We start from the raw sequence: 14,523 nt of genomic DNA, 5'->3' as shown, positions 1-14,523 counted from the left end.
AGGCTATGAAATGAACCCAGCTCTTCCCTTCTTATTCCTCTAAAACTGCCAACTCAAAGCTTTTTGGAGAGGATACAAAAAAGTTGAGCCCACTTCAGCCTTCACCTGAGACCTCTGTTGTTTCTCTTTCATTAGATTTAACTGCAAGAAAATATGTGATGTGAGAATAGAGCCATAAATCCAAAGGCTGTCTGGCAATGGCTAACCTCATCCTGAGATTCTTCATTCAGGCACAGCATGCTTTTGGTCATGTAGTTATTAGGAATGTATAGACTGTGGTTCAGTGAAGTCTGGTCTTCAGAAGAGTCCTGTTCCATGTTCAGGGAAGTACAGGACGAGGAGTCCTGTACTTCCTGTACGAAGTCCTGTAAGAAGTCCTGGGCGCACTCCTCACACTGACTTTCATGGCACTCTTGAATATTGGTGTGTTCAGTCTCAGCAGCATCGTCAGTTTCTCGGGACATTTCCCCGCAGTCCTCACTGTTACAGTGTGGGTACGTCTCACAGGACTTTCCCCGGCTGAATCTCTGAAGTCTGTTACTCCACATAGACTTGCAGCTCAAGTGCTCGTCTGCTCCTATCTCAGTGAGGTCTGAAACCGGTATACTGATGTCTCCGTGACTTGGAGGGGAGAAGCAGGGGGGGTTGTTGGAGTCCGGGACAGAACAGGAACGGTTAAGGGCCCCCCTCACTCTGTTCAGCCTCTGCTGCGCTCTCCTCCTCACTGGGGAGCTGTTGTGAGAACGGCAATCCATCTCATCTGTCAAGATCAAGCTGTCTCTTTCACTGCCCTCCATGTCCTCAGCCCAGAGAGAGGAATCCCAGCCCCCACACAGCTGCAGATTGAGAACATTATCATTGGTTTCAGCTGTTTTGAAGGCAAAAAATAAACTTAATTACCTAGATGGTAAAACAGAAACCATAGTTTAGATAACTGAGCAAAGTGAATTGGAAAGAACAAAAATCTTAATTCTGCCCTTTTTCAACTCCATAGTTTTTTTTCTTGATATTGTTATGCTTTACAATTTTATATTGTATTCTGTAGTTTTGTGCCTTAGATGACCATATGAAGATATTCTCTCTTTCTGACATCACACAGATCTATGGATACAAATATGGCCAAAGAGTTTGGAGCATCTGAAGCCCGAGCTTTTAGGGATTACTGATACAAATTAGATCCTTATGATTTGAAACTTTTGCCAAGCTTAATATGAGCATCAGTGCAAATATACAGCACTGCCCAAAGATCTTAAGCCACTCTCCATTTCTTTATGTTTTGCTTTCAAGCAGTCAGACTTTCTTGTATTTTTCAAAGTGGTCTTCAGCAATAGTTCTTCAGGCTTTCTGAAGGTCTGTCAGTGTTTTTCTTTCTTTTCTTTGGCTGCTTTTTCTTTCACTTTCAGTCCATTCCTCTGACTATTTTCAGAGGAATGTTTGTTTGTTTGTTTGTTTGTTTGTTTGTTTGTTTGTTTGTTTGTTAAGTCACTGACCTATGAATCATTAAGCATAAAAAAGGCACCTAACTCATGTGATTAAGCAGTGTCGTGTCTACACATGCCAGACAACTTAGCAAACAACCAACTTGTGATTCTTAGAGAGCTCTTAGCCAAAAGCTTGGCGGGTCTCAGCATGATGTGCAGTCTGTCCTTAAAGAAATTTCAGGTAATTGGACAAGAGGAGGAAAAAAGAAAAGACAGAGCTAAAAAATTATCTATGGCAGCAGATGAACACTATCTAAAAGTCATGTCCTTCAGAAACTGGAGCAAATCCAGCTAAGATCTGAGAGATACCCTTCAGATGATCAGGAAACTGTCAAGAAATCATTCTTAAGGAAGGGAAACAAGAAGAAAATGCTAAGGTATGCCAAATAAAACAAGAACTGCACTGAAAATCTGTGGAAACAGGTCTTATGGAGTGATGAATCCAGAGATGAATCATTTTGGTTCAAATCATTGTCAATATGCACAGAGGAGGTTTGGAGAGAGGTACAACAGTGAATGTAATTTGTAAAACACGGTGGAGGCTCCGTCATGGACTGTAACATTTTCGAAGCAGTGTGGGATCATCGTGACAGAGAACAGAATAAAAGTCAGCCAACATCCAAAGAAGAGCTCTGACTCTCCTTCATGAAGCCTGGAGGCGTATTCCTGAAGATTACTTAAAGCAATTCCAAGAAAGCTGCCTAAGAGAGTTCAAGCTGTGTTGAAGAATAAAGGTGATCATACAAAATATTGACTTTCAAGCTCTCTATGATTGTACAAACTCTGGTAATCTAATAGGGGTATATACAGCAGAAGCTGTTTTTGAAATTCTAACAACAATGTGAATAAAATCTTGTAAAGCAAGTTGTATAGTAATGTGCTACTCTTTGCAAACACAGTTAAATACTGTATATGATTCCTTTAAGGAATGTGTTAACATGTTGCTTAAATCTGCCAATAACTTTTCTGACATGATGTTGCATCACTAGCTCATTTAGCACACAGTCAGAAAATGAAATAAAACATATATTTCAATTATGAAACGACTCTGAATCGGTACCAATAACATTCTGGAAAAGCAGTTTGCTGGCAGTACAGGTTTTTAAAAATATTTCTTCCTCCAGCTGCTCGCTGCATTTTTAAAAACTTGCTCCATACCTGCTGCCTGGACAGACCATTTGTTTTAACAGAACTGTCACGCTGATCTTTGGTGTTGTCATCTGAGCTCAGTCTTTTAAGAAGACATTTAGGTTTGGAATGCTGCCATCTCGCCTCCCAGGAGCTCTCCCGCCCATCTGTGGATGCCAAAAGAAAGAAAATAACAGCAGGAGAAATCACGGAAGAGACTAAGCGGCGATCTGTTTAAATACACGTGATGAACATGATAACCTTGAAAGTTTGAAACCGATTCAATGGAGAGCACGCGTCGTCCAATTGAGGAGAGTTTCCGGCACACAGCTGCAGAGGAGGTGCGGGACAGCCGTGCTTCAGCCAGAGACAGGATGTCCTGTGGGAGTGTTACACTTGCAGGTTTGCAACACATGAACAGACAACACATACATAGCACCATGTGTATGTGCTACTTTTTCAAATACTTGTGAATAAATGTATTCCTCCTACATACTCCTATTTTTTTAAGCACTGGTCTGATTGTAATTCCAAAACTATCAGTTACACAGTGTTTCACTGCATGGATATTCACTGGATTATTGGCATCTATGTTAGAGCTTTAGAGCATTTTTTGACTTTTTATTTGTTTATGCAGTTTTGTATTTATTTTTAGTGTTTAATCTCCTTTTTTTCTTTTTAAAATCTGTTGTTTATCTCTAGATTTGGACTTTTGCCTGGGTGAACCATCTAAATGCTTTTGTTTTGCCAACCCCTTCCAATTAGCTGTTTCTGGAGGGACGACTGCTCAGACTTATTGACAAGTTGCTGTTTTTTTGCGATTTTGTTACGATCAACTCATCATGAGCCTTATTCTGTATGCTTATACGCAGACGTCTGAGAGGGTTCTCATAAAGTTATAGCACATATTACAATCTCCAAAAGTTGAATCTGTTCATCTGGACGTAGCGTTTTGTGGGAGAAACGTTTCGTCACTCATCCAAGTGACTTCTTCAGTCTCAGCTGACTGCAGGTTTCCCCAAACCTTATAAACAGTACATTTGCATAATGACTGAAACCAGCCCACTGAAGGAACAATGGGCTGTGAGGTCAGTTCCTTAATCATAATTATGCAAATTCCCATGACCATTGATCAACAATCACTGACCAAAGCCCACTGATCAAAGAACACTGATCAATGGCCATGAGTACCATTCACAGAGAGTTGGGGAATGGCTGCAATCACAGCGTTGTAAGATGGCTAAAGATGTACCCTTAGGCCCCTCCTCGATTCAGAGATGGTCTTTCCTTTTCACGTAAATGGCCTCCTTGACTCGCGCTCAAACCAGCGTTCTTCCCTGTCCAGGATGTGTACATCCTCATCGTTGAAAGAGTGTCCACTGGCCTGTAGGTGTAAATAAACTGCAGAGTCCTGGCCTGACGAGGTAGCTCTTCTGTGTTGTGCCATCCGCTTCGCTAGAGGTTGTTTGGTTTCCCCGATGTATAAATCCTGGCAATCCTCCTGGCACTTAACAGTGTACACTATGTTACTCTGTTTGTGTCAGGGGACCCGATCCTTGGGGTGGACCAGTTTTTGGCGCAGCGTATTTTGGGGTTTAAAAGCCACAGAGACGCGGTGTTTAGAAAAAATGCGTTTCAACTGTTCCGATACTCCTGACACATATGGGATCACTACAGGTTTTCGCCTGGGCAGCGGTTGTCCTTCTCTCCTGGATCGCCTGGAGCTTTCTTTAGGTGCCTTCCCAGCTTTGACAAAAGTCCAGCTGGGATAACAACATTTACTCAGTGATCAGTGTTCTTTGATCAGTGGGTTTTGGTCAGTGATTGTTGATCAATGGTCATGGGAATTTGCATAATTATGATTAAGGAACTGACCTCACAGCCCACTGTTCCTTCAGTGGGCTGGTTTCAGTCATTATGCAAATGTACTGTTTATAATGTTTGGGGAAACCTGCAGTCAGCTGAGACTGAAGAAGTCACTTGGATGAGTGACGAAACGTTTCTCCCACAAAACGCTACGTCCAGATGAACAGATTCAACTTTTGGAGATTTACTTTCCTGGATGATTGAGAATGCATCAAGACACATATTACAATCATATAACACCTTTTTCTACTTAAGACAGTGTTTTGTACAAAGTGTGCTTTTATTTTTTGAGCAAATATATAATTAGAATGAGCCATTTTACTTCTGTTTTTCTTTGGTATTGAGGTTTATCTTGTAATAGGCTGACAGTAAAGGGACTTCTGACTGTGTGACTGTAAAACCTGCAGTGACACATTATTTCCACTTGGTGCTGCTCAAGAGCACGGACTGACTGGAGTAATATGGACTGCCAGTTTGTCTAATAGTTGAAAAGCAGACATGATTTAATACTGCAGTAATCACACAAAGTATCCATACATTTGTACTGACTGTAAAGCAATAGTGATTCTGTGTTCTGCTGGGATGTACTGTTTGGCTTGATATGTGAGGAAAGCATCGGTACAGGCTACACATTGCTATTGACCAATCATTATCCATCGTATTAGATCATGACGAGATCAATATTGCTTTTCAGTTCTTTTCCTATATGTTCAGCACGACACATTTCATATTTAACCATATTTTCCTGTCTCACTACATGTCAAAAAGGCAAATCACCCAATTTTCCCATTTGTGTGAAAGTTATAATGATTTTAGTGTGATCCCAGGACAAAACGCCTTCTGAAGCGAGACCTCTAATTATTCCACAGCTCTCTCATGCAGTTTAAACCACGCAGCTTTCTATAAATCATTCTAACAGTAATAAAGAGTCAGCAGGTTTTTTTTGTACCTGCAGGAGCGGCCGGTCCTCAGGCTTCTCCTCCTGCATCTGCTCCAGCAGCCTCTGGATTTCTTCTCCCAGATCTGCCTCCAGCTCTGGCTCGATGACAAAGTTCAGTGCGGCAGAAAGCGTAGAGCCCAGAGAATAAACATGGCCCTGTAGCCGGGGGCAGACAGGGAGAAAACACTGTCATTATCACAAAGCAGCTGCAGCTGTGAATTTACAGTACACACAGAGATCTGAATCCATGAATGAGTTTAGAAAAGCTCAAAATAACACTCTATCCCGTAACAACTTCATAGGCCATAATTGCTATGCATCACTGCCATGTAGGCATATTTATGAAGGAGCCTTTGTTTTGCTTTGCTTCGCTGACAGTGGATATTATGGTCAGCCCTGAGACAGCAGGCACTCCAGGTGCTCCGGAGTTCACGACCCACGCATAACAATCTCTCCCAACAGAAGTGGGCTTGACCCGTTCTTATGTGGTAAACAAATGTGCAAGAAGAAGAAGTTCTTTAGAAAAACTGCAAAAAATTAGAATGCACAGTTTGCTTTGAAATCCAGTTACATAAGTCTGCTGCAAATGTATTCATGCGGTGGTGAGAAAAGTCGCACTGCTCAGTGGCAGAGTGCGACTTTCACATTTGAATTCTGCATTTCTACGGAGGAAGCAGAATGCTTTAGTATTCAGTCGCATGAAAGGCATTTGTCTGTTTCCTGACAATAAAGTTTTTTCAGCGCTGTATCCATAATACAGCAGACATAGATGTACAGAGAAGTCTATAAAGATGAATAGAATGGTTACACAGCTGCACTCAGCCACAGCGAAAAAGGATAAATAATGGATATGAACATTTATTAAGCCCAGTGAGAGAAATGCAGACTTACTTTTAAAAGAATTGCAGCAGGAAGAAAGATAAATGTGCAGAGGAGAGTACTCAGACATGTTTACACCTGGAGCTGCAAGCACCTTACAATGAAAAGTATGCAAATTCGTAGATAAAGAGGCTCGTGCTTAAATGCATTAGTCAGAAGAACGACTCGATCAAGTCTGTTTTAAGATTCAGACTGCTGAATGTTAAAGGGAAATTTGGGTTGATTTAAACTGTAAGCTTATTTTCATAGCTGTGGACACAGTTTGTGTTAGTCATGATGACACTGTGTACCAGCCAAGTGAATCACTGAGGTCTGGGATTATAGTCAGTTGCTTAAAAGAGGTCAGACTGTGTATCAGGCATGAGCTGTGAGGCTGATTCCTACACTTCAGACTGACTCAGAGCAAAGAAGCATTTGCTAATCCACCCATCCAAAATGAATATAATGCAATCCGATACAACTCTTCTGTTACTGCAATGTTCTTGCTGACACAGATGTAGGTGTTAATGTTTTAGCAGTGAGGTCACACTTAGTGGTGGTGTAGACTGAACTGCTTTAGATTCAGGTGTCTCTGACATTTCGCACCGCCCGTGAATGTAAATGGGGAGGAAAACAAATTAGAAACACCTCTCAGAATAATGTAGTCAAGTGTGATGCAGGGCAGGATGCAGGAGATATCTTCGACTGCAGTGAAATTGACCGTGCGTATATGAGTAATCAAAAGTGGCAAAATGGTGTGTAACCTGCTATTTGGTTAAAAATCGCAGATAGCACACACACATTTAAAATATTTAAAAAGGCTTTTCTCAAAGTGCGCCTGCCTGAAACGTAACTGTGATGAAATATCAACATACACAGTGATTAATAATAAATGATATTCATCTGTACAGTTTGCTCAATGGCACATTGTTAATATGCACAGTGGCTACAAGGTGCAAAAACAAAAAAACCTCGACTATGGCTGGGAAGTCGGAATTTTTTCATAAAAGTGGTTTTGTTTACACCCGCCTAGATCGCTGATAATTTACTCTGAACAATAACAATAATGTGTCAGTGTAGATTCTCAGCTGAAAGTATGTCAGGTGTGCAAACCTGTGCATTGCATAACGAATCCACACTTTATATTCTGGTGTTAAATTTACAGCTGCACAAACTGTATGCACAACATTGCCATAGACTTGAACATGTAATCAGCTGTTTTGTTTAAGTTCCTGCCAAATCATTTTTACACTGTTGAAATTTGTGCAAATAATCATTATTTAGCAACACTGCACATGTAATCAAGTTGTTATGTATGTACTGTAACACAGTCATAATAAAACAATCGTGCTATTTATAATCCCCATACATCATTCCCTAAGTAAGAAACACAGTTTTCACTTTGACCTTCAGCTCCATCTACTGACCTTGAAGGAGAGGTCAAAGGTCAAATATAACATGATAAAATTTTTATACAGTGCTTTCTATATGTTGACATTACTTAACAGATTCCGGTCCATTTCACTTCAATATGTGATAATAATATCACTTATGTAATAGTATCACTTCAATAATATCCTAGTTGATTCCTAGTTTCCCCACAAAGTTTTATCAGAATTCATTCACAACTATTCGAGCGACCGTGTTTACACACAGAATGCCGTGCACGTTAATGCTACTAAAAACACAACCTTCTTGCCGTAAGTAAATACACTTTAGTGAGTATTATAATTATAGTATTATAATATTTCTAAATAGCATATAATCAATAAAATTAATGTCACTGACTTGGCCAGAATCTATAGTGATTTCCACATCGCAGTCTCTATGTGATGTGTCAAACCATGGATATAAATGGATTCAGTTTAAAGCTTCAGAGATGTAACGCACAGCTGTCACTTTGGAAATAAATGGCTTCATTTATTGAATTGTGTGCGCTCAAATGAATAACAGCTGTTTTAGAGCCGTCATAAACAGTGCATACTTGGAGGGAGCAATAAAGAGGAAAAAAGGGCTAATTATTACATACATACAGATAGAATTCATTGTGAAAATTATAAAAATATAAACTATTTTGGAATTAGAAAGTTCACAAATATAACTGTTTCACAGCTCGAGGTGACAGAGGTGGGCATATAACTGAATGGCTGCTGCCTTGCACGGAGTTTAAGGTGAGAACAGAGAACAAACAACACTCTCCTCTCTTTCAGTAAACATCACCAAGGTGCCCCCAACTGTGTGCTGTATTGAGAAACTCCCAGGGGTGAATGACTGCACTGTCCCTTTGACCACATTGTAAGAAGATTCAGCATTTCTCACCTCAAACGTGCTGCCCGTGTTGTCAAACTCAGGCGGCACGAAGGAGCCTTCTGGATCGTCTGCAGGTTGAAAGCATACCAATTAACTGCACCATTAAGCATGCAAAGCATACAGTACACCATCATTTCATCAAAGTGGGGAACAAACAGGCCATTTGATGTAAACACTCAGACGTACAGTCATGTCAGTTCTGTACTGTAACCTACTTGCTAAGCATATCCCATAATGAGATGCAAATCAGAGAAATATGCACCCAATATGCACGCTAAACCACAACGGTCCAGTGGGCTAGTGCAGACGCTTCCCTTCATTTGCCTAATGCGTGTGTCAGAGATAATCCCAGGCAAACAAGACATGAGCAATCTGCTGATCAGAGCGGGGAAGCAGGCACAGAGGAGCAGCTCTGCATTCTTCACTTTGTCCTCCTGAAATAGGCCGACGCTTAGACTGGACATCCAGATGCACGAAAACATCACTAAAAAGGTAACATCCACTCCCTCGAGTGGGCTCAAGAAAAGATGGAAAAGGCAGACGGGGAATAAAGTGGGTCAGGACAATTTGGGGGCTTGTCTGCTAGAGCTAGGCTATCACTTCCTGGTGTACAGAGGTCAGTGTCAATTTCTGTGCTTTTCTCCTCTTTCACCTCCTTTTCTATCACCTCTTTAAACTCATCCTTTTTTAGTTATGTTTAACTTTACCTGATTTTTTGTTCTCAAGCCTTGACTCACCTGTATGCTTTCTTCTTCTCCCCTCATCTTACCTTTCCTTCTCTCTCCTCTCCCGTGTCTTCCTTACTCTATTTCCGATCTCCTCTCCAGACCTCTTAAACTTTTTGACTCCTCTCCTTTTTTGTTCTTTCACTCACTCATCTTTTCCCACCATCTTCCTTCCTTTTGCTTTCATCATTCCCCTCCTTGTCTTTTCTTCTCTCCACTCTCTGCTTGTTTTTCTTCCCCCATCTTTTTTCATTTGACTCCTTCCGTTTCTTTTAAATTGCTCTTTCCTCACCTCTCTTTTTGTCACCCCTTTCTCATACTTTGCTTTTTCATCTCCCCTTGTCTTTCATCTCCTACACCTACCTATTTTCATCTCCTCTGTCTCGCTTCCTTTGTTCCATATCATCCTCCCTCTTCTCTCCCCTCCTCATGTCTTTTCTTTAATTTCTTCATCCTTTATCCCTTTTTCTAATAATTATTTTGGAATTTCAACAATATGTCAACAACATCAGTGCCTTCCTTACCTTGTTAGCCTTCTATCTTCCTTAGACCTTTTGATCTAATCTCTCACTACCATTCCTTTCCACAAACCCTGTCTACCCCACTCTCCTTTTCTTTTATCTGTTCATCATCCTTCTCTCTTCCTTTTCTAGTTTCCTTTCTTTCTCTCACTGTATTTATTTATTTTTTTATATTTTCACCTCCTCTCAAAAAAGCTCAATCTTCAATCAAACATGAAAGATAAAAGGGCAGACGGGAGCAAAAAAAAGAAAAAAAGGACAAGACATTTAAACTCTTTGTAGTCAGGACATATTGTAACACAGTGAAATGGGCAATGAAGGCAAGTAAGAAAAAAAAAAAGACAGCCGTTGTCAGTGACGCAGTTGCCTCCAGGGTGATGGTGGGAGCTTGGTGAGTCATGTATGCCTACAGCATTTTAACACAACAGGTAGCATGAGCCAAGCAATACCAGAGATTCATCACGCTTTCCAAATGTGCTGATCGTATTTCCCACAGCGCACAGCCGGCACCGTTTCATCAGAAACTGAACAGCTTGCGATGTGAAACCTTGTGGGAAAAATTGCGGCTTTTCTTGGTCATCGCTGTATAAAAAAACCATTAGAGCACATTTTGTTAGCGTGTCTCTGCTCTGGCGATGCAAACGCTGCCAAAACACCCACCATGACATCCAATTACCTTCCTGATATTACCGCAATAGTAAATCATCTGAAATAAACAGCACTAAAGTGTCGCTGCAACTGTTGTTCCCACTGAGACCCATCATCAAAGCCCCTCAAGGTCACTCTGTGATACGGCGTTACAGCCTGTTTGTTTGTGTGTGTGGGCATGGGATTGACCAATACAGCATGTGTCTGCTTGAAATTGCACTGCAATCTGACAAACAGTTCAATTAAAAGGAATCAATAGGGAGCCGTGCAGCATGGAAAGCTGGGAATGCGGTGCATTGATGAACGATATAGATGAACTGTATTCAGTAGAACTAACGCAAGAAGGGTAATGTGGGCACTGCAGTTTCTTTCTCTTCTCGCAGTGTGAATCATAGCCAACGGACTGAACACAATCCAATAAAGCATGGCAACAAATGAGACTGCGAAGAATTTCAGCTGACAGAGTAATCAAGACATCACTTCAAAGCGTCTCTATTACTGACTGAAGAGATGCGTGGAAATTAAAAATGGATGCAACCACTTTAACGGATGCCACGGCGGCTGTGAAGTGTTTGCGAGTGTGAGCAGGCCGAGTGCTGCTAGGCTATCCACGCTGTTACCACAACAACAATCCCCCTGGCAACCCTGTTGATCTAATCAATGCTTATCAATTTCTGACGGAGTAAGTGCACGCTGCAGTGCAAGCGCTCATATATGTGATGAGATGCAAAGGAGACAAGAAGAATAGAAGAGGTGAGGCATAATAGTTGCTCACAGAGTATTTTTCATTTAATGTCACTGGGCCTCGCAGCCCTGTGACGAGGTAAAAGATGTTGTCTGTGCAAATCAGGGCAGACCTGCCGACCTCAGCAAAGCGCGACGCATCCAGTGAGACACTGACAGAGTATTTTCAGGCAGAAATTTTCAAATTGAAAGTGATACAGATCAGGGCAACAAATCACTAAAGGGGAAAAAAAGGCGCCTGTTCTCTGTGTGTCAGAAAAAAAGCTCGAGCTGGAGTTTAGGCACAGTTTGTAGCTCTGATCTGATCTGCTATATTCAAAGTATAAAACTGATTTCTCCCTTTAGCATGTGTGAGCTTCAGCACTCAGCCTCACTAACATGCCCTGAAAATAGTCAGAAACAATAACAAGTGCCTGTAAAGGGGTTAATGTCTGAAAAAAGCAACACAGGACACAAGCCTGAGCTATAGACTCACCACTGAGCTGCTCCATGAAGCAAACGTTCCCATGGGCGTTGAAGGCCAAAGTGTCTGGTGTTATGCACAGTGTGTGGAAGAGGTGGGAGGGTCTGATGCTCTGCAGGGCCAGAACACACTCTGCACACACTGCCCACACCTCCTCCTCAGACAGACAGCTGTCCCGCAAAGAAAGGATGTCTGCCAGAGAAACATTTTCCTGTGGACAAGACACACATACACACAACCGTGGGTATGCACACTAAATACGATCCACAGTGGGAGCCTGATTTGTTTTTATGTAGTTGAGGTTAGGGATAAGGGCCTGCCTTTTGAATTTCTTCAACAATGAACACTTTGAAGGAACACTATTTGCTCCAGTGCTCCCATTTAATACAGTGTGAGTGAAGGCAAATATTAATGAAGAGCTCTTTGCCCTTTTTTTATTTAACATTCGGTCATTTTCTATTAGCTTGTAGCTTGTTAGTAAAACAATAGGGGGACACAAGAGGGTAAAACGCAACAGTTATTAAATAACGGGCACTGAACCCGCATAGACACAAAAAAACTGAACTTCCAAGTCGGTCCTGGCGATCCACATTAATGCACATCCATGCAGTTATAATTTAATGATTCAACTAGTTTAAGAAGGGCTTTCACATCTTCCTTTTTCCCCTCATGAGCACCTAAATGCACCATTAAACAGCCTCTTGCTCTCAACTGCATTTCAGTCAGCCAACTCGTGCGAAACGGCTTTATTAAAATGTAAATAGAGAGCGCGCAAAGTAGACGTTAAAAGCTCTGACCTCATTACTTCCTGCTGAACAGAGGGGACGGCACAGACTGAAGTTCTACCTAATCCCTGGAGGAACTTGATTCAACAGGTTGATGCTGGAGTGAAAGTGACTCATGTGCATCATAGCACAGCGGCCATGTGGAGGCAACAGCAGCAGAGGAAGCATTACAGTTGAAATAAAAAGTGTTATTGCAAAAAGGTAAAAGGTGTTGGACAGCGTGGATACAACTTACAGTACAACAGAGACAGATTTGGTTTTGTTTTATGGTCTCTGTTAAATGCAAATCAACACACTTCATCACACTGCTGAAAAAATTGGAACTTTTTGCTCTGAGTGATTATGGCTTCATAGAGAAGGGCACCTTTGTAGTTGGAGCTACAAATGATGGATGTTGCAGTCTCTTTTGAAGCGTTCTGTCATCTTAATATCAAATAACTAAAATTATTGGAAAAAAAAACGCCAGCAGTCAGACAATCTCTTGCAAACAACTGGGGAGGAAAACCTCTCTTTTAACAGGAAGAACCAGGCACGGGGAGGGGAAGCCATCTGCTGCAACCGGTTGGGGGTGAATGGAGGAAGAAGCATGCAAAAGGAGACAACATAAAAGATGCAATATACCAGATATTTTGATAATGCATGGCATTTATAGGACCAATGTGTATGGTAATTTTTAAATTGGTGTATAAAAATATGATTCTGTATTAGTATTTAGTTTCTCAGTGGTTGGGCACAACACTTCCTAAGGATATTATGATATATTAACTGATCCATCAATCCATTAATGTAAGCAACACATAAAGCTATGTTTGCTTTTGCATCAAATCTTATTCAATTCATGACAGATGATTTTTGGACCATGAAATATGACGCAAATGACAGTTTTTTTAAAGGCAGGTGTAAAAACCATTTGTTTAAAGGTTTGGAAAGAAAGGAGACTGATAACACAGCCATTTAATAATGTTTGGCTTTGTGTAGCAGAGACATAGCAGGTTTGGAAATTCAACCCCTTGTCATTCTTTTATGTTCTCTGTTGTACTTCCTGTGCATATTAGTCTTTCCTTTATTATATATCTTGACTAGTGTCTTATATGGAAATGGAACCCTAGACTTAAAACCAATCACAAATAAAAAAAATTAGACTATATTAGGAGCTCAGTTAATTTGATTCACAGGTTGGATCCGGCTCGTCGGCTGGTGATTCATCCTCTTATTTTAAAGATCACCTCGACATCATTAGGACATACAGAGCATATGCAACGCTTCATAATGGATCATGGCTGGATTCCAAACTTTAATGTTACCTTATACATCTTAAACTCAGATTCAATGTGAACTTTCCCACCTCAACAGGTCCTTCATGTACGTAAGAGTGATGCACTAATATTAAGGAGCAATAACCAAAACATAATGTTGAATTGAAAAGTAGCTTTTAAACCAGAATGACACATTTCCTGTTGGTACTGTCTTACCATTCAGCTGACATCTTGTGAGGCATTGTTTTAAGTTAGTTTAAAGCATTTAAAGGATTACTTTAAAAAGTTTGCTGACTTTGCCCCAGAATAAAGATTTTTAAAAAGGTTTTCCTGTTGCAGATGTCTCTGAGAAATTCAGTTTGATTCTTTGAGTGTCCGGTCGCTGTCTCAGGATGTATCTGCAGGAGCCTGGCACAGCTTGTTAGCCACAAAAATGCCTTCAGGCTTGACTTCACCATCACAAACGTTGACTACATCTGACTTTGACTGTAATAAAAATGGACACGTTGACACTCTGACACTCATTGTAATAATGACAATATAAGTCTGATTTTCATGAGGAAATAAATCTTTGCCAAGTAAACATGTTGAGTTTTTATACGCCCTTACGGGTCTTTACTTGGAAACTGACTCATGTCGTGATTAACACTGAAGATAACTCAAACTTACATATGACTGTAACTAAGACACTACATAATCTAAAGTTGAAGGCTTTACAAGATATGTTTGCCTTTATTAATTCATTCATTAGCGCTAACAGCTGAAAATATCTGGTATAACATAGCATCCTGCACGCTT

At 40.8% G+C, this 14,523-nt stretch overlaps 1 protein-coding gene across 2 annotated transcripts in view; it reads right to left on the bottom strand.

Moving 5' to 3' along the window:
• The window catches only part of LOC116309657 (kinase non-catalytic C-lobe domain-containing protein 1), a 43,196-nt gene that overhangs the window by 26,565 nt on the left and 2,108 nt on the right, over window positions 1-14,523 (bottom strand). For both annotated transcript variants that reach the window (XM_039622154.1, XM_039622155.1), the window contains exons 2-7: window positions 11,697-11,895; window positions 8,593-8,651; window positions 5,425-5,571; window positions 2,871-2,988; window positions 2,640-2,776; window positions 207-836 (exon numbers count right to left, since the gene is read on the bottom strand). In XM_039622154.1, coding sequence (XP_039478088.1) covers window positions 207-836; window positions 2,640-2,776; window positions 2,871-2,988; window positions 5,425-5,571; window positions 8,593-8,651; window positions 11,697-11,895 — 1,290 coding nt within the window. The remainder of the gene's footprint in view (window positions 1-206; window positions 837-2,639; window positions 2,777-2,870; window positions 2,989-5,424; window positions 5,572-8,592; window positions 8,652-11,696; window positions 11,896-14,523) is intronic.

This window comes from Oreochromis aureus, linkage group 13 (assembly GCF_013358895.1).
Source record: "Oreochromis aureus strain Israel breed Guangdong linkage group 13, ZZ_aureus, whole genome shotgun sequence".
Lineage (NCBI taxonomy): Eukaryota > Metazoa > Chordata > Actinopteri > Cichliformes > Cichlidae > Oreochromis > Oreochromis aureus.
Note: the sequence above shows the minus strand (reverse complement) of the source record. Positions and strands in the feature narration are given on the sequence as shown.